General features: G+C 39.8%; 1 protein-coding gene across 1 annotated transcript in view; it reads right to left on the bottom strand.

The window, feature by feature from the left end:
* Positions 1-26046, bottom strand: part of CNTNAP5 (contactin associated protein family member 5) — a 291688-nt gene that overhangs the window by 9833 nt on the left and 255809 nt on the right. The window contains exons 18-21 of the mRNA XM_086464950.1: positions 24484-24723; positions 22698-22922; positions 7862-7992; positions 6479-6563 (exon numbers count right to left, since the gene is read on the bottom strand). Of these exons, the coding sequence (XP_086321076.1) occupies positions 6479-6563; positions 7862-7992; positions 22698-22922; positions 24484-24723 (681 nt within the window). The remainder of the gene's footprint in view (positions 1-6478; positions 6564-7861; positions 7993-22697; positions 22923-24483; positions 24724-26046) is intronic.

Below are 26046 nucleotides of genomic sequence, written 5' to 3'. Positions count from 1 at the left end.
CACTACATGACATAGTCCTCAGTAAGAGAAGCAACTCTGAATTTCCAAGGTCTGTGTTGAAGCAAAATCATGTGAAACGTAGCGGCCTTCCTCTGGCCTGGTTACCCTTTAAATCTTTCCATGCATTTCCTGGCCTTGAAAATCACGCTAAATTGCTGCTGATGGCTTGGTTTGATCTTCTGACATTTTAGTATTGCATTTCTGTTCTTAGTACTGGAGACCAAGCTACTTTGGATGATTTCTACTTGGTGGGTAAGAAGGCAAACTTTTTTTACTTTTCAGTAATTTACCTGTTCATTCCCACAACTGAAGTTTATCCATATTTTTTAGGAAGTAATTTTTAAGATTTGTCTGTCGAGTTGTGCTTAACTTGGTGTGCTTCATGCTGGGTCTTCTAGCTGCTCCCTGGAAGCTGTCTGCAGTGTCATGGCTCAGTAAGTTTTGTGTCTGTTTTTCTGTCCTGTTTTCCATGTATTTGCAATGACTTTCTGTGATAATGAGGATTAAGTCTAACATGTAGTTGTATTTTTTCAACTTTATTGATTGTATCAACGCAATTTATATGCTTATTTATTCCTATTTACCAAAACAGACACCCTATTCCACTGCTGTTTCATTGTGCACTTGTTTTAAGATCTTAAATCTCAGTAATAAGGAATTAATTTTCATCATGGAATTCTGCTGGAATTCTCTAGGACCAAGCATTAAGCTGCTCAGCAATGTATCAGCAAATTGACATAGTAAACAATAACTAATATGACAGGTAACTGGAATCAAAGAGAAATCAAAAGTGTTATTTGCATGCAAGGAGAGGGGTTCAAAAGACCTTCTTTCTAAAGATATCATTGCAGAAAATAGGACCATAAATATCACCCAGTATCTTTTTGTTCTTTCTTTATAAACATCAATTTCATGCCACTCAGAAACTTAAATCTCAGCCTAAAGCCTACATGTGTGCTCACTTACATCCAGGAAGGCCCATCATGGATTTCCTGAGTTGAAATTGATTTTCAATGTCAGTGAGAGCAGACATAGCCTGTTTTAAATGTCTATGCCCTAATTAATTAAAGTGAATCTCTGGTAGAAGTGCAAAGGGTAATCTACTCTTTATGCTGAAGCACTGGTTGTCCTTTTTTTTTGAGTCTGAGAAATAGAAAGATGATTTTTGTGGGAGTTGAAGTGTATCCACCACCTCATTTTGCCAAGGTGCTGAACAGCACTGGTAAGATTACTTCTTGAACATTGTCACTACACTTGAGCCGATGACCTTGACATAAAAGACTTCTGTAGTCTACACACTGCACCTGTCTCAGAAGAGTTGACTAGCAGGTACTGTGTAGTTACCACAAAAAATATGCTCCTATGTCCTTCAATAACCTCAGTAAACATTGCTGATACTAATAATTAATTTAGAAAGGGCAGAAAGCATGTCTTTATTATATAGACTGGAACCCACAAAAAAAATATCTTTGGAATATTCTCATTTCCTGGTGGGAGCGTGCCACAAAGGCAGCAGAGTGAACAACACAGATTTTTCCTGGTTAGAACCGTTGAGCTTAACCAGTTTGGTTCCTGCTTAAGAAAAGGATGAACCTGAACAGAAGACAGGCTCCAGGCATTCAATGCACCTCCAAGACACTTCTGAAAAAACAAGGAACAGCAAGAGAAAAGTAAAGATACTTTTTCTCACAGGCTTTCCCACAAATGAGCAGAACGCGCCAGGATTTGCTTGATGGCAATTGAACATTTCGTGCCAAGGGGAACATTTGAGAATTTTTGTTTCATTAGGCTTAGTGGAGATAATTTCAAACATGCATTTTGAATGTTTCCTTAAAGACAGCACATCATTAAAAATGAAGCACTGCTTGGAGTTGCAATGCTAAATTTGTTACGTCACAGTTTTTGACACTTGAATTCTAATCTGTCACAACACACCCAGCCCTACATGATTTTGCATGGGCTTAAAATATAATCTATAAGAAGAAGAAAATACGCAAGAGGAAGGAGAGACGATGTGCAAAAGAATACGTGCTTTGCTCAGAAGCAGACAGCTAAAATCAACTCCAGTAGCAAGAATGCAGTCTAAAAATAAAATTTCTGGATAGAAGTAGATAACCTTGGACACTTATTTAGGCAGTATTATCGTCAAGAAAATGGGGATTTAAGCATGGTGTTATGATCATATGGTAAAGGATATTGCTGGGAAAAAGTCTGAATAAATTTGGTCTATTTTTGATAGAGACGTGATGGCATTATCGGCTTAGACCTTGGATTTCTTGAAGTGCCTGTAGTAGCCAAACTTCACTTATTTTAACTGCTGCTGTCTTGGTGCCAAGTGCCTCTCCTCTTTTATCCTAAGTAGTCATTTCCATTTTCCTTAATGCTTTACTAGGCCACATGAAGGAAAAACATTGACTTTTAAAGATGCCCTATAATGGACCCAAGAGATCTTTTTCCAGGGTATGGTCCTTCTAAGAAATAGGCGTTTAGGGCAAGAAAAGTCTGCAGTACGGAGAAGAGCTTTGCAGTGACCAGGTTGGATGGAGCTTTGAGCAACTTGGTCTAGTGGGAGGTGTCCTGCCATGGCAGGGGTGTTGGAACTATATGATCTTTGAGGTCCCTTCCAACTCAAACCATTCTGTGATTCCATGATACCATGAAATGTATCTCTGAGATCAGAGAATTACAGAATAATTTAAGTTGAAAGACACCTCTGAAGGTCATGCAGTTCAATCCCTTGTTCAAAGCAGAGACATCTTCACAGTTAGGTCAGATTTCCTACAGAGCTTATGTGGTTAAACACAGCAAAATGATCTCTGCAAGGAGTACTTAAAGTAAATGAACTGGGACTCTGGTTAAGATTTCACTGAGGCTTTGCCATAAACTGTATGACCCACTTGGCGCCTGAATCCAGTTCTCACTAAAGTCCATGGAAAAACTCCCATTGATACTGATGAGCTTTGGATACGTCCTTTTGTGTCTTGTCTCTGTATTTGCAAAGTAAAAATGACAACAAGCTACAGGATAATAATGTTTTTCTATTGCCGTTAGATACTGCAAGGATGAATGCAACAAATGTCTGTTGGCTACTTGAATGCTGCTTCTTTTTACTCCTTTGTCTTCAAAGCCACACTTATATTTAGATTGATCTTCTATGGCAGTTATATGGCTCCATTACTGTGGATCTGAACAGCTCACAGGCTTTAATGCTTTTATCATCCTAGCACCCCTCTGATAGAGGGATGTTCTATTATCCATGTTTTCCTGTATGAATAAAATGCCCGCTTACCTTTATATTTGCACATAAATGGCTTGCCCAAGGTCATTCAACCAGTCTGTGGCAGAGGGAGTGTCCCTATGTTTTGAATTTCAGGCGAGCCTCCTCTGCCTTAAATGGAGGGTTTTTTTTTCCTGGAATTCAGAGCTGGGTATAGGGCAGCCATTGGAAAGCTCAGGAGATTTGACAAGCAGAAAAAAAATCTCCAGTTTAAGTAGCATTTGGCTAAAGGATGTGTAATGGGGCTGGAGAGTGGGTAGGAGTGGGGGAAGCACTATTTTTTAAAAACTGGTCATTGTATAAAAGTGCACTTTTCAAAAGTTCCAGCTGTGCTGAAATGGTTATCATAAGAAAATCTGGTGAGGAAGAGGTTTCAAGCTCTTATGATGTCCTTCTGGAAGCTCTCTTTGAGATTGCTCAGCCAGTGGGAAATGAATGGTGGAGTTGAGAAAGAAGGCGGTATAATCATGTGGTTAAGCAGCCAGCATCAGACTGTTAAAGCAGGCAAATGAGCAGCAGTGTGACAGGAAAGAAGAAGAGAGACAAATTTTCAGAAAAGTAAAGCACAGTTATGTAGGACACATAGAACAGAGATTTTTTTACATGGTTCTATTTCAGTGGACACTTAAATGTTCCTAATGAATGCCTTTAGGTACCTAAATCCCAGCAGCATCCAAAACAAACACTACAGGAAGTCTAGGTCTTTTTCAAAGCATCACATGCCTCTGGAAGTTTATGCTTTGCTAAGGGGATGAACAATTACAAAGAAGAACTTGGAGGATTATTGGTTTAGGTCACCTGTATTCACCTTCTGGTGAGCCATTATTAAAAGAAGTTACAGTCGACATTTTACCCATATAATAGTATAACAGATGAATGGACATATTTATGTAAGTTCTACATTCCTAAAATGACAAGGTCCAGCTCTTGATACAACAAGGCAATACTCTTGACTTTGTAGTGGTAGGGATTTTTGTTGTGTTTTGTTTGTTTGTTTTTTCCCTGGCATCATACAGTGTGCAACCTGAGTAAGTTTGCAAAATTGGGAAAAGCAGTTGTCCCACCATTCAGAGGGACATTGGCAAGCTGGAGAAATGGGAAAACAGGAACCTCATGTAGTTCAGCAAAGGAAATGCAAAGATCTGCATTTGGGTTAGGAATAACCCTATCCACCAACGCTGGATGGTTGGGGCTGACCAGCTGGAAAGCAGATTTGCAGAGAAAGACATCGGGGTCCTGGTGGACAACAAGCTGACCATGAGCCAGAAATGTGCCCTTGCAGTAAAGGCAGTCAAGTGATGTCCTGGCACCCAAAGTTGCCTTGGGAAAAACTTTGCCAGCAGACAGAAGGTGATCCTTCCCCCATACTCTGCATGACTGTAACACTACTGGAGTGCTGGGTCCAGTTCTGGGCTCCCCAGAGGAAGAAAGACATGGAATTACTGGAGTGAGTCCAGTGAAGGGCTGCAAAGATGATTAAGGGACTGGAGCGTCTCTCATATGAGAAGAGGCTTGATAAAGCTGGGACTGCTCATCCCAAAGAGGAGAAGACTCAGGGGGATTTGTGATTCTCTGAGAGCTACTCGGCACAGCTACAACTGTGGGATAAAACCTGGAAAATAAAATGCTGACATAGAAGAAAAAATTTGCGGAAATTCACTTATCATATGAAGAAGAAACCAGAATTAGGATTAAGCTGGAACTAAAGTGACTTGCTGGGATGCATTGTGTGATTCCTGGTACAGCAGTAAGATCTCTCACTATCTGGATGGCCAAGTTTATGGCTATAGTGTCATTACAGAATATGAACTATTGCTATTTTCATTACCATTACTAAAACAAAATCCCGATAAAGCTTGGAGGAGGAGAGAAATAACAGAAGGATATATCCATTAAAAGCTGTCTGGAGACAAGTATGTGATGTTCAGTGGAACTGATTGCCAGACCTCTGGAGGCACATCTGGGCTTTTTGGCTTTGCAACAACCTTGCACTTGTAAAGTTAATCATATTTTTGTGGCTAACTCTAGTTCCTCTCCATGATGCTGAGCTGCACCGTGTTGGCTTGCTGGCTACATGTTTGAAAGTCTTTGTGCTATGTTCCATCTTGCTGGTTAGAAAAGCCTTGGTTTATTGATTTGGTATCTATAGCTGGAGCTTTAGGTAGAGGTCACGATGAGCAATGTTCTTTTAGATTTTCAGCACTACAGCTGACTGTTGACAAAATTAGATTTTTATCTTAGCTCTGACTTGGGCTTAAAAGTGTCAGATCCCCAAACCTGTCCACAAAGGCTTGCAATATTGCTGCATTCTGAACAAACATTACATATAATTAAGGGGAAAATAATTTTCTGCCCTTAATCTACTTAGTAAAACGTGATGCAGAATGCACTAATGTCATATACAATTATATTGCACAAGTAGACACTAGAGGATGTCTATAGTTTCTGTCTTGCTACCAGACCCACAGGTCTTAGGTGCTATTAATAAAACATATGAAATTGTAATAGTGAAACAAATGTCAGGCTTGATATGGAGGTCCGATTCTAACAAAGGAATAAAATATCTATAACCAAGGAAGCATTTAGAATCTTTCTGGGAATTAATTAGACTCTTATATAAAGTAATACAACATACTTGACAACAAAATAGAAGAGTTTCACTTTCCAAATTTCAGGCAGATTTTTCCTGGTCTTGTAGTGGCTTTGTAGGGTGGAGGGGTAAAGATCAAGAAGGTCCATGCAGAAAGCATGCAGAATTGTGGCCTCAGTGCTATACATAATATAAATATCCCTTGCAGAATTCAAATGGAAAAAGACTGGGAGTGAAAAAAGGTTGAAGGCTCACAGTCCTGTTCTTCTTATTGTTAGGAAACATAGATGGCTTGAGAGCAGCAAGCTGTAGTCAGCAAAATGATATCATTAGGCTAAGATGCCACCCTGTGCAGCAACACAGGCAGTATGAATCACTTCCCTGGAGGGAGCAGTGGGAGAAGTCAATATTGCTATCAGTGCAAACAAGTAAGGCTGCCGAATTTTTTCGTTGATGCGATATACAAAAGGAGTACTGGAATGCTCAAGCCACCTCTTACAGCTAAACCAGCCAAACAACCCACCAATCCTATTACAAACCCAACACACAGCACAGGCTAGCTCCAGCACTGTAACAACTGATGAATCAGGAATACTTTTAGTAGAACCTACCTGTGACCTTGCCCAAGGTGAGTGATTTGATGGCCTTAAAATCAATCTCAGAAAAGTTGTGTTTGAGTTTGAGAACTTGATCAACCTGGAAGGGGTCAATAAAATCAGTTCATTACAACAGCATGTAGACACCCCTAGATCTCTCTGTACTGCAAACTTCTGGGAACGCTCTCAGCTGCAAATCAGTTAATTCTGCCCCCAAGCGTGATTCAGTTTCTAAAGATAGCAGAGTGAATGTGCTTTGATTTTAGCATGAGAAGCTGAAAGGCACACCAGAATAGTCATATAAAGGACTTTGAAGAAACTTCCCCTGCAGAAAAGCTTAAAATGTTTGACACTAAAATCCCCCTGCTTCCCAAACATGTCTAGTCACTTCAGAATACACTCAAAGGAAGCCTCTCTAGAAATGTATTGTGAAGAATTAGTTCTGCATAGAAGAAAACCACAGTGCAGCAGACAATAGAAGACTGGTACTCGAGGAAAACCCTGACTTTTAGCATAAGCCTCCTTCCTAGATAATCAGGCCCACCCACCCTACTGGTGTGCTAACTGTGTTATCATTTTACCACCCAGACATGGAAACTGTAGAGGAAAGAAAAACTGTGGCGCTCCCTGTGTTTCTGCCTCCTTCTTATTCTGTTCCTTAACACATGGCTTCTCTGTAGACTCTGCCACCCTTCCCTGTTAAATGACTGCTGCCCAGATCTAGCCAATTTGTTTTGTAATATGAACTGCTATAATTAGCCTCAGAAGGAAAGCAGAAGGAGCAGTAAGATGGTCCTCTTCTCCCTGCCTTGGAAAAACAGGCAATGCAGGGAAACAAGGCAGAGGAGGGTTCTCGTCTCTCATGAGGTTGTCACATTCATCATGGCTTGCTTCTAGCAAAGGGACAGGGCGTCATGTGTTCCCTCAGCTTTTCCTTTTCTGTGAGAGGATAAGGTAGCTGGGGTCACATCCTCCTCTGGGGCACATACCCTAAATGAAATTACATTCCCAAGTGCTCATTCCTCACCTCCTTTGGCGACTTTTTAATAATCCATACTGTGTGCTTCCTCTGGTACTACAGGTCACACAGACATTCCTAAACCCCAGAACGATTCCAATTGTTCAGATTAACTTCTGGCCAAAGGTGTTTCCTAGTTCACAGATTGTCAGAGGCAAGGGAAGGACCACTCAGTGGAAAACACCATGGTTGGGCACTCTGAAGCAGAATCTGCATGGAGCTTTGGTCTAACCTACAGGGCTGTTCTGCTGCTGGACCAGCTTTGGTTCCACCAGATTAATGTGAAACCTCTGCCTCCTGCTGGTGATCAGGCATTGAAACCAGTAGGTCTGTTTGTGGTATGAAGTATTATTTAACACTCAATGTAAGTGATGGCATACCTGAATGACGAGCTCTCTGCCTTCTCTGTTAATCTTCACATGGTGCAGCTCTCGGTTGGCAAAATTTCCAGAGTCAATAGTGAAAATGAGAAGCCCATCCTTACTCAGCTTGTATCGGACCTGTAAACTTCCTTAAAAGCAGAGCAAAATTCTATGTATAAAACCTGTGTCAATAATGAGGTCCTGCTCAATACATTTGCACAACACATAAGTCATTTTCTTTCTATTACAGTGGAGTAACAAGGTTAAAAAGTCAAGAAAGAGGTTGAAGAGAAATGAGAGTTCAAACTGTAATGAAAAGTGTGAAAAAAATAATACACTGGAAGAGTTTTTCTTCTTCCTAGGCTAACAAACTCTGCTGTGGAGAAACAACTTAAATGAGTAACTAAGTCTATCAAAGGAGAGTGTGTCTGTCTGCAGGTCAGACATTTAGCACTGCCACAAAAGCTGATCTACATTAGTCTGTTAAGGATCACTTCCACCAGAGGGCATGCAGGTCTTGCACTGTTCTATTAAACTAATATTGGTGGATTTTACTATCCCTTTTCATCAAGATGGAACAGACAATGCAGAAGACAGTGACAACTGTGAGAATTATAACTTAATTTCAAACATTTAAAGGCCCAGACTCATTGTAATTTACATGAAATACAAGAAAAGATATACTGTAAATGATTATACGGAAAGAATATTTTTACTTTGGTGCTCTAATGTATTTTAAGAAATAAATATAATTCATATAAAAATTAATATCAAACATTTCTTTCAGTCTTTGTAACAAAAAACAGCATTGTGACTTCTGAAAATAACAGTTCCATGACAAATCAAAATGTATAATAAAACAAAGAATCCGATATGAATTTTAATCCTTCCACAAATTACTAAAGGGAAAAAACCTATATACACACACATATATATAATTTAAAAGGAAAATAACCTATTCTGATAAAATCCTTTCAAGCTTACTTTTCTAGGAATTAAGTCGCAGGGAGAAAAAAAAATATCTGAACTTTTAGAGCTCTTTTTATGCATCAGCAACCAAAATACATGGAATAACAATAGGTACCATAGTGTTAAAAAGCTTTTCTGGGGCCACTTGCGGTCTTCAAGGAGAAAATGAACACTGACAGCACCACAACTCTGAGCAAAGGGTCTTTCATTTATTTCCTGTTCTGAAAATCATCATAAAAAACCTCCCATATCCTTCCATTTCAGGGCCTCTGTTAGCACAAGTTCAAACTATTCCAAGTATCACTAGATTCTGCAGAAGGCTACAGGCAAACATCACCTATGCTGAATGACAAGGACTGACTGACAGTCACTGAAGGATGTGTTCACACTGTTTTAGCTCCAGGACCAGTTTCGGTGTTTGCAGAGGCAACGCTTGCATGCACATCGAGATGCAGCGCCATGTCAGAGAAGCCCAGGGTACACCTGCGTGAGCTGCTACGTATGCGTGGTGTACTGCAGTGTTATTCAGAGGCACCTCTGACCCCAGAAGTAATCTGGCTGTTTAATGAGGTGAAGGAACAGCCCTGCTTGGCTCCTATAGTCAGACCTATTAATGCTGCAAGACTGCTTGCAGGTCTAGAGTTAGTGAGAGAGGACATGGAGCAGTTCTCCTTCACTACATAGTGTGGATGTACCTGCTCCCTTCAGCCTCCTAAGTCTTCCCTCAATAAGGTCAGCTCTGTTTTCGAACAAGCTACAGTAAAACCACTTTATTAAGAGCTTAAAGCAATGTATACATTTCCTGCAGAGGGGGAATTTTGCCACCTCTATACACAACTCAGTGAAATTAGTAGTCCTTCAGATTGGACCCAGAGTCCAGTTAAGTTCATCCCTCCTCCTTTTCCCTCACCAGGATGTTTGTCTGCTTAGGCCCCTAAGAGCTGCACTTTTTGTAACATTCAGTATATCCCAGATGAGCACTGCTGCTCTCTGAGCTTTGGAGGGTAGAAACAAAGCCTCCAAAGGGAGGGAAAGTGAGAATGAACTACTAGGACGAAGGCTTTTTAGCTGATTGAGAGGGCTGCTGGATCAGGTGAGCTTTTAAACTGAAAATAAAAAAAAGAAGATAAAAGGCATTTACTTTCTCACACACAGGCATGGATGTTAGAAGGGAACTTGTGAAGAGATCAAGGTCAGTAACAACTGCTAAATTATTCAGTGTGATATTATAGGTCCTGATTCAGCTGCCTCAAATCATACTGCAAAGTTTCCATCCCCTCATTGCATAGCCAGGACAAGGAGCTACTGTCTATCACCATTAATGTCACACTTAAAGGTCCAAACTTAAATCACAATCCCATCTGCTAGTACTGAATGAAAGACACATCAACAGGGAATAAGAGTGTAAACATCTTACAATCATTTTACTCTAGAAAGACACGAGAAAAGAAACCCAAGTGCAAGGAAGTTAAAGGACCTTCTTCAGACTTGCTCATTATGGCAGTGAGAGTGTCAATAAAAAAAAAGGAAAGGTTGCCTGATCCTGCACACCACAGCTGAGATGACAACACAGAATAAGCTGAAAATAACATATGATAGTATAACAGATTGGTCCAAACTAAAACTCATATCCCCACAGAAGTACTTCACAGGCTGCCTCTTACCTGAAGCCTTTGAAAGGGGTGTAATGCAAAAAATGGAGCAGGGCCTAGATTTGGTTTGTGAGCTTGTCCTAGTTGCTTTAGTTCATAAACATGAAAAAACTTCTCTGCTCTTTTTGAATGCTGTGAACACACCAGTCTATAACATAAATTGTACTACTATATCCAGGTGATCAACATAGCAACAAACACATTTGTGCTCAAAGAGAGCCAGAAAGATATGCAATCTATCTAGTCTCTCAGCTGCTGCAAACAGGGATTTACTCGTTGACTTCATCAGAGAAGCACTGATTTTAAACCAGAAAACATTTGTTGGGAGACAATGGAGAAGGTTCTTGACAGCCATTAAGAACAGATCTCCATTTCTATAGTGGTATAATTTCACCTTAAATTGTTTAAAAAGATCAGCAAATAGCATCTTATTTTATCAAATTGCTTTGAATACCAATAGCAACTTTTTTGAATGGCCGCTCTTCAAAACTGTTAAATTCAAGTTGGTATTTTGCCAGGGGTCAAATTTGTATTAAGATAAACCAGAAGCACACGGGCTCATCTCTCCAGAGGAGTTTTGGAATTTACACCAGTGTAGCTGAGAGCTGAGTTTGCCTTGCATTCAGTACCAAAACTTCTGTTTTGAGAGTACAGAACAACTTGCCTGGCAGATTACATTGCCATTTTGCTACTTGACAGGCAAAATAAATGGATTATTAATTAAGATTATTATTAAGAAATTTTTTTGTTCTCTGAATTTGATTATCTGGTCCACTGACTTTCTCCATCACATCAGCCCAGTGTCACTGACTGCAAATAAAAATATGTGCATAAACTAGCTCTATTCTCCATTCTATCTCTATTTTGCATCATTTTTGCCTCACAATAGGGATTCACACTAATCATGAGCAGTATAATTTCTGGCAGTCTTGTTGCAGTCATGCCTGTCTTCCTCTTTTCAGATCCCCATGTCTGAGCATGCACACCTGGAGTGCCATAATGCTCAAGCAATGCACTGCCTGTTGTGTCTTCTTCCTTCTCTAATGTATGTAGAATTTCTGGAGGCAAAGCCTCTTAAGTCCATAAAAGAAGGAGAAGGTAAGGAAAGAGAGGTATCATGTTTTTGGCCTTGGGCTGGAAAAATTTTACTGGGCATATTAACCCAGCAGTTTTAGGCAAGAGCAGACTCACACCTGATTATTATAGCCATCTCTTTTAGCTTCAAATTCTGCAGACTGCAGATCAGCATGGAGATACGCGGAGCTAGCTCCAGAACAGCCCAAGAGGGGAGGAGGCATAGTTTAGCCACAGTGCTATAGAGCGCAGCATGGCCTCTTTTCATCACTTCCGGAGGAAATGAGTCCACATGAGCTGCCATGCTACTGTGATGAGACCACTACCAGTATCAAAGCTGGCTTGCTACACATCACTGTGGTCTTCAGTCTGTAATCTGCACTAGTATAATCCATGTTTGTAGGGCTGAATGACATGTCTCTGCTGATATCAAACAGCTACAGAGCCATTTTAACAGGATTCCTGGGGGTCCCCTTGTGCAGAAGGAAGTTCTGGGAAATAGAAACCAAAGGGCAGTATTTATGCTATCCCATGCTGGTGAATAGGTTGGGGATGACTGTTCTGAAACAAAAAATTCCCAAGACACTCTTTCAGTGGTGATGGAGGCCAGGGTTAGTACTTGCTCACAGTACACTAATGATCAGTGTCAGCGCAACCAACCTCCAGGCAGCTACAAGAATAGCATGGTGCCTTCAAACTACTTCTATCTTTTTGCTGAGGACAAGAAAGACGTAGTAGCAGCTCTTAAGTCTAGTGGTAATAAAGACATGAAACTGGTTAGAGATTTCAAAGCGTTCAGCCTGAAGAAGAAAGAAATATTCCCAAACTGCACAGTCTGAAGAAATATCTTGTCCATGATGTTATATATTCTATGCCCAAAACTTTTTCTGATTGAACATGTGAACAGGAGAGTTGTCCTTCTTTTGCCTGTGTCTACAGCAGTGCCTGAGTGGAATGTCAGAAACATTCAATGTCTTCGTGGGCTATGCCCACTAACTTTACATTCATTCTGGGCTGTCAAAGCCTTTGTGGAAAATCAAATAGTAATTTTTAAATCATCAGCTGGAAAAGAGAGCATAAGAAAATGTTACAGAGAGCGTTCTAGTGCAGGAAAAGACTTCCTGGCTTGAAATATCTCACTGAATGCTAGATATTGGCAAAAAAGGCTAAAGCAGCTCTGCAGAAATCAAAAAAAAAATTGATACCAGGAATTTGGTCTATAAATCCCTTATTCATAAGCAAGGTTCTTGTCACACATGTCACCAGGACCACAGGTCTTGTGTCATTTAGTCTTGAAGAACCAAACAGGAAGGAAGGGAACAACATGCCGTTGCAGTCTGAAACATCTCTGCAGGACCTCCATTTACAGAAACTGGTTTTAAATGAGCCTAGATTGAATCAAACATCTCTGCCGTCTTCAACAGCATTTTTTAATGACTTAAACTAGCTGGAGCAGCTGGCAAGACATCTTGCATTGCTTGGAGAAGCTGAGGTTTGTTCAGGGAGCACATGTGGGTTGCACATGTAAAACATACAACTTTATCACCATCACATAACGCCAGGAAAAATCATTTAAATCAAGGCAGCTGACAACTCTGATTTGGGAGAAAAGTGTATGTCTAAAATAATGAAACACTGTGCTAGGACAAAGGCCTTGGACTAACAGAACTTGTTATAGCTGTTTCAAACTGGCAGTCACCCTTGTCAGACTGTAAGATGTTAACTACACCACTGCATCCACCCTCAGCACTCAACCTCAGCACTCGTCTGAGCTATAGCTAAAAGAGAAAATAATCAGGGAAGGCATCAATTAAACAAAAGGTGGAATATATTAGTGGGGCAATTGATGTTGCTGATAAAAAAAATATTAAAGTATTTAGCCCAGAAAGCCATTTGTAGCTTGTGAAGTGGAATGTTTGTTCATTCCTGATAGCAGAGCAGCGCTTGAAATTTTTCAGTCATCTTTACTGCAAAATATCTCTCTGGCAACTTGAACAGCTTCAGCATGACAGTATCCTCCTTCATAGCCTAGAAATTTAAAAATTAACACAATTTTCTTAGTTAGGAGCAGCTGGCTAAGAAACCCGCTCCTTAATTAGCAGCTTCTCCCCAGGGATATTTACTCAGTAAATTTACTCTTCATCAAAAGGGCCCATCTCTTCAGCGTCCAGTGGTGTTTAACTAAGAAAGCACTTGCACATTTTTAGGAGGTTACTCTTGCTATTTGTTTAGCATGGAGAAAACAAAGAGGTGAAATTGTTGAACATGTTTGCTGATATGATTACTCAGCTATTGCATTTGCTTAGATGACACTATTTCAAAGAGTTTAAAAAAAATTTCCCCCTCCTATGTTTTGTAATCTCTCACGGTAGTGAAAAAAGTAGGTGCTTATTTGAATGCCTCCCAGTCAACGCTTGAGACATTCTGGACTTAGGGATCATATTCAGGCTATCTTATATTAAAAAAACAACATACACCCATGTCGCATTTCTTCATCTTATAAAAAAAACATATCCCCAAGGGCCCCTAAAGAAGCCTACCTGGAACCTATGTTCACTTTGCGGTCCTGCTAGGCAACCGGAGCCAGACTGAGAATGTCACTTAAACATCCACAAACATAGCGAGTTCCCTTACGTGACTGACAAATGTGTTTAACCTTTGTAGACATCTCATTCCCACCAGCTGCCAGTTGGCTGAACACAGGCTGACTAGTAATTAAAAAGGAACCTGCAGACGCTTCTTGCTCCAAAGCTAGAAAATACAGCAAGTCTAAAAGATGACCCAGAGGACCACAGTCATAGAGCTCATGATGCACATATGGTGTGCCTTAAACACAGAGCTTATTCCAGTGATTTTAAGGGGAACACTTGTCTAAACAAAATAGCACATGTCCACACTGACATGGCTGGGCCTAAAATGGCCACAGAGCTAACCCATGGATGTGGGAGAATGCTAAACACTTCTCTCCAGTTAAACTTATGGGTAAGTGTACACAGTGGTGTATTTATGTACCCTGGAGGTGATGGACAGAGCACTGCCATAATTTAGGATCTACCAGCTTGATGACTGCTGACAAACTGTCCTCCTTCTTTGTGTTTATCAGTTGGTAAAATAGATGAATGTTAACATCCTTTGGAAAAATGACATGAAACCTCTGGGTGAGCAGCAATTTAAAAAAAATAGTCTTAGCCATTAACATTATCTCTTCATTCCCAGATACTTCTTTTTGGTGAAGGAATTGGTTGCTGTTTCGTTTACAAAGTGATGCTACATTAATTATCTTTTTTTCCTGAAGGTAAGTGAACGTAAAGATGAAGGAAAGATCTGAAGGTATCAGATGCAGTTAAATCTCCTTGAAACTACCTGCTTTCTGATGATGAGATTTATTCTGGTAAATTTTAACCTATACCTTTTCTACACATTCTTTGGAATTTTAAAAGTCAGTTTAAAACGTTTCATTAACAAAAGCTATCTGTATGATACTATTGGATCTGATGCTTAGATCTCTCCTCCTGTCTTTAAACACACACTGGATGCCATCAGTCTTCTCATGGTCAGACATTCAGTAGGCCCTATGATTTACTCACCTTTGTATGTAGAACAATCTTGACAGGCTTTCATCTCACACTGTACTTTTCATTTAAGACTCGTGTAGCAGCCAGGACGGCAGGAAGAGCTTTTATTCTTTACCCAGTGAATGAAATAAAAAGTATCATCCTATGAATTTTATTCCAAAAGTTCAACATAGCTTTGCAAATTATGCATCATCACTAACTCTGTGCGAACTGCTCTCAGGCAAAAAAGAATGAGGTCCTCTGTTGTGATACCCTGAGGAATTCATACCAATCTGCCCTCAGCAAGATCCTGGCTCACAGTTTCCATTCTTTTCCTAACATCTTTCAACCATTCCTATTTCAGTTTCAGTAGTACAGACAGCTGTTCAAGCAAAGACTTGTTTCACGCTGACCTAACAAATAACCATAATGTTCAGCAATGAGAACATGGAAAAAGATGGTCTGAACAGAAAAAAAGAATCAATCAATTTGAGCACTACACGATGTCTGTGGAGAAGGAGAGCAAGCAATAATATTTTAAATAAAACTAGAGGAAAATAATCATATGCCTCTTCGCAAACCTCCTTTTCATTCTTAACTCATAATAAAGACAGCACAGAACTTTGTGGATTAATGGCTTTCTGAGGTTAATGATCCTTGTTTGTGTTGAGCTCTACAGACACTGCCTGGCTGGTCACAAATCTCTGGGAAATGTTCTGCTCCTCTGACCAGTAAGTCCATCTAAGCATTGCCTATTTCATAGGTTAAGCCTCTGTATACTGGAGAAGTTGGATCCTTTAATCAGTGACCTTCTCCTCATCATAGCAAACTCTCAAGGGAAATATTTGAGTTTCATAACAAGCCACAACCACTGGCATACAAAGACCTGACTCATGTTCTTAAGTCATCTAATGTGGAAAATTAGAGGAAGGATGAAACATCTATTTAGTAACAATCCTAGTACAAGAACCATATAATGGTAGCATTGTGATGACTCTTCTGCAGCAAAATACATGCTTATACACATGCACTTTCACTATTTTACCTTCAAATGCCTTCTCCTGCAATCTTTCACAAAATTATAGAACAGTTGAGGTTAGAAGGGATCTTCGGAGGTCACGTTGTCCAACACCTCCCCCGCTCAAGCAGGGAAACTTAGAGCCAGTTGCCCAGGGCCATGTCGAGATGTCTTTTGAATATCTCCAAGGATAGGGACTCCACAAATCTCTGGGCAAGATGTGTCAGTGCTCAGTCACTCTCCCAGTAAAAATGTTTCCTGATGTTCAGATGAAACTTCATGTGTTTCAGTTTGCACCCATCACCCCTTGAGTAGCCTTGCAATGACATCTGCCAGCTCTCTCAGCATTCATGGGTGCATCCTACCAGGGCCCATTGATCTATGTATGCCCAGTTTGCTCAAGTGTTCCCTGATCTGATCCTCTTCCACCAAGCATACACCTTCCTTGCTCCAGACTTTTCCCCTGGTCTCCACCTGGGATTCCTGATGGCCAGTCTCACTCATAAAGACTAAGGCATGAACACCCATCAAGTAAGAAGGATGAAGTCACCTTTTAGTTATGCAGATGGCATAACTGATATGTTATGGGAAAAATTAACATGCTAATAAGGATACTACAAGCAAGACAGAGAAGATTTGCTTGTGACCTCTCTGTCCTTCCTCCCCTCCCATTTCAGGACATCTCCACAGAAATCTAACAATAAAAATTACTTTTCAACTGCAAAATACAAGGTAGGAACTTAAGTCTTCTAGGAGATAAGCACCTCCTCCAAGCAAATGGGAATATATGTTTTCTTTCTAGCTGGTTATCTGCAGCCAGTGGTCTGAGATTTTATGCCAGATACCAGTAAATTCAAAGTCAGTCTGTATATATTCAGAGCACAGATCAATTATTAACTGCATGCTCAGCCTTTCCTGCTCAATATAATCCAATTACAATTCCTTTGTTTTTCCCTTGTGAGTCTCCATAACATGTCTTGACCCTTCAGTATGGCAAAATTATCTTCATGAGCACAAACATGTCCATGAGTTCAGCAAATGAGACAGATCTTTCAGTTCTCTCCTCTTGGAAAGCAGATAAAGAAATCCGTCAGAGTTCTTGGCTGAATGTTGCGGCTGCTACTCCTTTTAAGCTAGTTTTGCACATTTAGAGTGCCCTATGCTAAAACAAACAAAATGGTTTTGGGCACCAAGTCCACCTCTTCCCTAAAACACTTTTTAGAGCTGGATTTGAACCGAAAACTCAACTCAGCATTCATCTTTTCTGTGAAGCATGCTTACATCAGGGAATCATCCAAGGATCTAGAGTTGCTTCTAACCACAGGAGTTTCTCTATTTACATAAAGAAACTATTTGAGAGATCTCCTGCCACCTCTACCCTTTCTACTCATGGTGCCACAGCCAGCCTTCCATTTACAGGCAATTGGGAAAAATTTCTTTTACATTCACTGGTCAAACTCTCACTGGCCCCTCACTCAGTAGGTAACATAAGATTTCAGGGCCAACTACAACTACTTGAAATTATATTTAGAAGATATATAGTCCTATCTGCTATATGAAATAATTTAATGGCTGTGAACCAGAGCTAGACTGTGAACAATTCTCAGTCACTCAAAGACAGTTGCTTGAAAACTAGTCTCCTCAAAAAAGCTGTCTCCCACACTTACCAACATGACTCACATTCCTGCTCCTGAACTGTTAAAAATAACTATACCTGAACCTTGGCACCATTTTCCACTTCAGTCACATAAATTGTGCAGGTTGTTCAATGGGTGTTGAAAGTCTGTAAGCCAGAAGGTGTTCTCAAAGGAAAGATAAGACAATTGCACTAGCATAGCCTAGAGGGTCTTTCTGCAGCAGTTAGCTATGTCCTGTGGTACCCACATTCCAAAACCAAAACTTGCAAGGTGGTAAAGCAAAAGAATCAGCAAAATCACCCCCAAAACCCACCACAGTGTTTCAGTAAGTCCTATTTTCCCTAATTATTTTATCTTTGCCCCACTGAACTCCAGAGTGTACAGCATGAACAGAATCAAAAGATTCTTTGCCTAAAAAACTGAACTAGATTTTTTGCCTTTCTTTACCACTGAAGCACAAAAGCTTTGGTTTTGCTTGAAAAAAGTTGTTGGAGATGCAGCTCAACAGACTTGCAAGGCAAAAACAATAAGGAGAATTTACACGCCTTCAACAGGAAGGCTGCTTCTGACTTAGAGACAGGAGGAGATTACAGCAGATTTCTAGCTTGTTAAAAAGAAAAAAATCAGTAGCTTCTCACTGATGACACTTGCTTTTTTTTTGCAGTGTTAATTCAGCTTCACCTTTATTACGTGTTTTGGTTTCTTTTCCTATTTACTTCAAATATTAGCTGATTTCAGGACCTTATAGGACAGGGCAGTGGAGTCGATCTAGGTCCTGTTACTACATTCTGAGTATCAGAGACCTAATAGAAGAATTACTCCAGCTGTTTTCATTTTACTTTTGTTCTTAACTGTGTGATTTTCCTTGTCTTTAATCTTTCCTATGCAATTTCAGAGTCTCACTTTCCAAAAGAAATTGAGAACAGAGCTTACTGCAATGGCAATAGGTACTGGATAGAAACCAAAAAAAAAAAAAAAAAAAAAAAGACTCAAATTGTTTAGTTTCTTATGAGATAAGATAATAAATACAGATAAATTTTCAATCACTCTAGGATAGTTAGAGATTCTATCTCTTTTCTTTGACGCTGGCTATCTGCTGTTTTTCTAGATTAGGAATCATATTGTTTCCACGGAGAAAGCCAACAACACTGAGAATCGAAGACTTGGGAAAACATTTTCTAGACAATATACTTCATCATATTCATAGCGTATTTGATTACTTGCAGCGGGAGAAGGAAGAATGGAGAAAGGAGAAGCACTGAACAGTTTCTTTCTTACCATTTTTCTCCCCCATCAATTACTGTCTTTAGGGATCAAGGGAAAGATAATAACACTAAGATTCTGGTAACTTGGTGAAATTATGTAAATGAAAAGATGTATAGTGAAAATTTAGCCTGGGAAAGAAAAAACCTATTTTTTTTCTTGGCAGTATCTTCCCATGATGTAAATAACTTTTGTGGACTGGCACACTGAAAAGTCTAATTAGAGACGTTTACCCATTCTCTGTAGCTTAGTAATGGGCACTATAATTTGAAATTTCTACAGCACTGGTATTAAAAATGCACTGCTAATTATTACATGCTAATCTTTTGGATGTGAGATCAATAGGTCTATGTGAGTTTTACATACATACCCATATACATACACCCATCTATATACATGCATACATACCCATCTATATACAATACATGCACATCTATATAGATGTGTAATCTAAAAGTCCATGGGTACAGTATGTGAGATTGGGGAGGAGAGGACAATGCTATGTTATTGCATACAATTTTCAAAGGCGCACATATGATTTAGAAGCGTAAGTACTAGCTAATGTCTGAAAGAATCCTAAGTCATCTTTAAAAACATCAGCTTTTGAAAACTTACCCATAAGCTGCCAGGACTTAAGCCAATTGATCAGAGGTAAGAACAACCTTGTAATACAGGTAAGTTCTTTGGGCGGGAACTGTTTCTAGAAATATTATCTGCTAGGCACTACTGAGCATCTCCTTTTACAGGAGGAGATCGTCTGTATAGGTCTAAAATTGTGGACATTGACACATGGTGGTACCCAACACCTGTCATACCTCCTTCACTTCCCCTCTCTAATGCTCCAAGCACTGGAAGGGCTTTCTGTGTGGGCAGCAATGATCTGGGTGGGTGAAGCCATGAGGAGATTTTATTTCCTTTCCCAGATCTGACACTGGCCTGTTGGGTAATTCTAAATTAATCATTTTACTACCACAATCCTAGTGTCTCAATCAATATGTACTGTAGCTTGTAATGATATGACCTTCTTTACAGACTGACAGTGCAAAGTGTGTTGGGGTTAAATGTGATTATTTATTAATTTTACTGAAACCAACTGATTTTACAGGAAATGTTTCACACCTGATTGGATTAGACCATAGCTGCCTATACAAGTTCACTTTCATATAAGCCCTTTTTAACACAGTCTAACTCTAAATAAGCTTTGCAGACACCTTCACTTATTTTATGGTAAATATTTAACATGGGAAGTCAGAATTACCAGAAACATTCTTCTCATTGTCACTTTTATTAACTAGTAATTTGCGTAGTTATTTTGTGGATAATAGAAGAGTATCAGGATACATGAGTAGTAGCTTTAAAAACACTTACAGAACATAAAGTATTAATGCATACATAGACTGTTCCAATATAGTTTCTTAACAAGTGGAAAGGGTCTTAGGACTATGGCAAAAAATATTACTGCTCACCTCTTAGTGAGAATGACCATTCCCATTTCACTGAAGCCTAACCTTTATTTAACCAATCAGTTATCCAGCAGGGACCTGCTTAGGTTCTACTATACATTCTCAGACTCAGAAAGGTTCCTTGAAAAAAAGCCAATAAGAGAAAAGGAATCGTGCTCACTTTTAATGCTACAAAGTACATTGTTATTCATAGTCTGGTAACTTTATGGCAAGCATAAACTTGTGGGAAGAAGGAGTAACATATCTGAACATTATTTTCATTGGAATAATTTCAATTCCAACAAGACTAAAAAAACAAGAGGATATGAGATTTTTAAAAATTATTACATTTGGGACAAAAGGCAGAGAATATACATGTCTGAAATGTCTTCAAAGAATGACACAGAAGCATGCACAGAGTAACCCTGAAAGAGACTTTCAGGAGTTAACCAAGGTCAGCTAGTCATCTTAATAATTCTTTACATATAGTGCTACATTTTATAGTCCAGAGTTTTGGAGCCTGACATCTCACCAACCCTCTAAACTACTATTATCTTCATTTTACAAGTGAGTAAATAGAGGCACAGATCTGAGAAAAGCACTGTTGTTTAAATTGCCTGAGTGTGCTGAGAGCGGCTCCACCTAATTTCCAGAAGTACTGAGAGACCCTGTCTCCATCCAAACCAAAGCAGCGATCTGCGGAAGGTGCAGCTGCCAAAATGCAAGGCTTGTCTCTGCTCCCGCTGAGCTGCTACAAGAGATCCTGGTGCCCTGACCCCAAACCCTTCCCCAACCACCATTAGAGTTCCCCTTCCAGAATGTCACAATTATAAATCGCTTATGGTTGTATTTCATCAATAAAAGTCAGTTGATTCACGTTTCTAAGTTCATTTTACACTACTCTGGCCGCAGGAAAAGTGGTTTAAATGGATATTACATGTTCATTCAGTTTAGGGCTATTTTCAATTGCCTGAGTGGCACCAAGAGACCCAAGTGTAACTGAGAAGTAGATTCCAAGGCTTCACCTCAGCAGGGGCTAATATCTGTCACCCTGGAGCTATGCACTGGAATATTCATACATCTGAAAATCACAAACACTTGCCTCTGAGAGCAAATCAGAGATGGAAAACTGGGCCTGGATGGGAGAGGAGAGAAGAGGGTTTCCTCTAGTCCCACGGCTTTGCTGTGACTTCGCTTAGGGAAGATGGGACCAGGCTGATAGTGTCCCAGCTGCCCCTCCCAGGCACTTAGATACTCATCCCATGCCAGCCCAAATGCTAGCCACATGACATAACCAGGAGATAAAGTACTGCAAAGCCCATACAGAGAACAAAACCTCTTTTTTTTTTTTTTTTTTTTTTTTTTTCTCCTTCTTCTAGTTTCATTTAACTGGTACTTGAAAGCTTAGCTATGTCGGAATTTGTAAGGCTTCAGAGTGGTCTGGGTCATGCAGTCAAATGTACATATTCAACCACATAGCATTAACTTTCTATCGTTCTGCCACAGGCTAGTGACTCACCAATACGCTTACTCGTCACTTTCAGTGCTCCAGTGCCTGATAACTCTTGAATAATTCAAACATCCCCATTTGTCTAGGATGATGTTTGTCTGGAGTGAGTTTTCTGAAAGACTGCAAGAACTCAGGAGCCAGAGTCTTTCTGAGAAGACATAGGGCCTACGCCCCTAAAATCTTTACATGTTTTGAAATAATTTTTTAGAAAAATGGATTTACACCTCGTGTGAGGTTAGTGAACCTAGAAAACTTTGACATTTTCTGGCTTTAATATTCAGACTTGCTGGCCATATTCCGTTGAAACAACCCAGAGAAGAACAATGATGTGCCAAGACAGAATGCAAAAGATAAAATGATAATATATTCTGCACCAAGTGTTCTTGTATGTTCATGATATTTCTCATTCCCTTATCTTGGAGGCCTAATGGATCTCAGTGTGGAATAAATATCAAAGAATTCCTATTGTATAGTCTTGTCAAATGAAAGTCAAAGCACATTTTAAGCCCAAACAACATGATTATTCAAAGACTGAATAGACAAGTGTAGCACTGAATGCTAAATAAAGGGACATAAACAAGAGTGATGGCCATTTGCATGAACTGAATACCACGAAGTTGATAAAGTTGCAGACAGAGAAATGAATTTAAATCAGTGCAGTATTCTATACTATTCTCACAAAAAACTTAACACAGTTACACTGTCTCCCTTTGGTAGCAAATCAAGAGTACTTACCATTCTTGGAGAGAATCACAGCCAAATATTCATGAAAGTAAGTGTTGATGTACAGCAGAAGGCTTGGAGTATGTGCCGTGAGAAAGCTAAATGCAATATTTTCCTTGGACATGACAGCATCCGCATAAATGGCAGAGCTTGAGGTGCTTGCATTTTTTGTGACAGGATAAGGTTCTTGGAAAACATAGGTAACGGAAGTGCCAGCTTCAAATAATGCAGAAACCTCTGAAAGCATATATAAACCAAGGGAATAATTTCAGGTGCTGCATTTTCAGATTGCCCAGACAGACATGGACATGAGCTGACTGCCTCTGAAGCAGAACACTGCAAAATGCTCCTGACTCAGCTGACATCACCATTCCTTAATTTGGACCAGCAGTGTGTCTTTCCTTATAGTCTGTTTGTCTAGCACAGAGAAGGACAGTGTACGGAAACAGGCCTCTCAAATCAATTATTTTAGTGCTGGAATCAGAGCTTCACAAGATGGAACAGGTCAAAATGTCTGTCGGCCATCAGCTTGGTTGACCATCCTCTGACATGTAAGGCAATATTATCTGTCTTCCCCTCACAGTAAAGACAATATATTTGTCCTTTCCAGTTCCCATTTTAAACAAAGTCATTAATAAAGCAACACATTGACCCAAACACAGCCAGTGAGGGAAGCTGTCTTTGGTACCTCCAAAAGAAGAGAAGCATCTACCTGCACATGCTCAGATTCCAAGAACTCATGCTTATGTTCTCAATAAACAAAACATTGTACGGCCATGAAACGCAGCAGTTTTTTCTAATGTGAGGCACAGTGAAGTCAGGATGGTGATAACTTCAGCTACAGACTGAGTGCAAGTACTCTCTCCAATAAAGCAGCTCCACCTCTAGAGCAGCATCTCCTAACAGGAAACCATGTGGTTATTTGATACGCCCCTCGCGGCATCGGTGCCAACTCCTCAGCTCTTGTAAGTGAGCATAGGTCTGTGGACTGCAGTACAACTAACCCAATTTACACCAGCAGATGATGTGGCCCATTTAGTAAATCTGCCACATTTGTGAGGTGAGGGGCAGCTGTGGAAATTAAAACACTCACATTGCACCTTGCTGCTATTGAGCAAGAGTTTTGTCAGTTCCTTCCTCTCCCAAAGAGCATTCTGTCTAAATGGGATGTTCTTTATCTGCCATGCTCCTTTTTCTGGTGTTGGCAATATCTCCTACGAGCCACCAGAAAGGTTCAGCGAGGACATATTCTCCGAAGACCAAACCATGCAAATCAGTTTTCCCCTGAATGCTTCATGCTTATTTTTAAAATCTTTTAACATTTGGATGGGTTGTCATAAGAATGGAAAAAAAACATAAAAAGACCACCTCTTTGTGTCACACCATTGCTGCAAAACTCTGTAAAGAAAAGCTCTCAAGATTTTGTAAGGTTGACAAAGGTGAATGAGGTTAAAAAACAAGTACACTAAACATTCAGACACAGGCAGACAAATGTTATGAACAATTTCAGCCCTATTTGTTAATGTCTGGGCCAAGTTATACGCAACTGAATATAGGAATCATAGTGGGACATAGTTGGTAATGTTAAAAGTACAATTAACACCATTTTAACTTCCGAGGCCATCATTGAAGTCAACAAAGGACGTGTTATAGCCTGCTTAAGATAAACACTTAGTAATGCTGAAGGGACAGCTGATAGTAGAACATCTTATAACATGAGGGACACAAGCTGACATGGGTGAAACAGTGTTGTAATTCAGAGACCACTAAGGACTTAGGATCAAAGCCTGCTGCCTACCTTTCTTGCAGAAAGGGCCTTCATAGGCTGAGTTGGTACAATCACAGAAGTAACCACTATATTTCTCCACACACTTTCCTCCATTATGACACAGGTTACCGTAACTGCTGCAATGTCCTGGACATCCAGGTTTAACACCAGGTGTCATTTTAGCTCTCTCTTCAAGGTCAAGCTTCTGTCCATTTAAATGCAGAGATCGAATGCATCCCAAAAAGCCCTTTTGTCTGGAAGCTGTTCCCCCTGAAAAAAATAGAGAAAAAAGGACATGCATTCACTGGTGAGCCTGCACAGTAATCAAAGCCCTGAAGTCCAATTCAGAGGTACAAATACGAATCCATGAATTTTAAAAAAAATTATCTACCATACAGCAATGCATACAGAAGCAAAAGATGACAGATGGACAGCCCCGGAAAATAAAGGTCTCTATTTATCTTTATGAAAGGACTAAAAAGCTGTATGTGACACTTTCTTGTTGCCATTCTTCTCTTTCCTGCCTTATCTACTGCCCTGTCTGGCATTTAAACTGCAAATTCATTTGGGAAAAAGATTAGCTTCTTTATCGTATGTCTGCATATCACCTAATACACGAGAAACCCAAGCCTAAAACGTTTTTTTTTTCTATTTGTTTCCATAGTACAGAGTATAAATAACACCCTAATCCCAACAGCAGGGGTGAGTTACACATGCTGATGAGTCCAGATAGCAAGGATGAATCATGTTCAGCACCAGGCCTGCTGGCTGAAGGAAAATGACTTGAGTCAGAATTTATGCATGACTGCCCAACCTGATGTTGCATGTGAATGGCTGTTGTAGGCGAGAAACACGAGTTCAGGTCACAGTAGTGTTATTTATTACAATTGTTAAACATAATTGCATTTCTTCCTGAAGACCAGAGCTGTATGGACCTATGCAAGAGAGCAGTTCAGTCTCTACTAGTTTCTTTTCTGCCCAATGAAAACGCTAGCAGTGTTACAATGAAGACACTTCTTCTGTAAGAGGTAGTCTTTGAGAATGATAATAATGATAATCGTAAGACTACTTTGTGAAAATATCACCATTTTTCTTATTATAGGCTTTGTGTGGCAGTTGCCAATGTTTTGCTTTTGAAGATACTGCAATTTTGATTGCTGCTAGGAAATCTAATTCTGGTTCAGGAGTTATCAGCATTTGACTATGAAATGCTAGCTTTATTGGTGATTCTCCTGCAAAAGCAGTGTGAAAGAAGTTATCTTTCCAAATTATTCTTCTGTAGAAGTTGGTTCTATATCAAACTGCATGAGATAAGAGATTACATCTTTTGATAAGTCCTTGCAGAAGAGCATCTGCTTTTCATAAATTGTTTAATTAAAGCAAGACTTCTGCAAAATAAGAGAATGAAGCAATGGTCTGAAAAGCAATCTCACCAAAACCCTATTGTTCTGCTAAACCATTCTAGCATATTTTTCTTTCTGGTACATCAATAGCAGAAATGCTGGATTTAAATTAGAATAATTGAACTACAGATAGTATGTTGGAGACACGGAGGAGCTGGCTCCTCTTTAGCCAGCTCTTCTTTTCATGTAA

The sequence above is a fragment of the Leptosomus discolor genome, chromosome 5, assembly GCF_034619465.1.
Source record: "Leptosomus discolor isolate bLepDis1 chromosome 5, bLepDis1.hap2, whole genome shotgun sequence".
Taxonomy (NCBI): Eukaryota; Metazoa; Chordata; class Aves; order Leptosomiformes; family Leptosomidae; genus Leptosomus; species Leptosomus discolor.
This window is presented reverse-complemented; position numbering and strand designations above follow the sequence as displayed.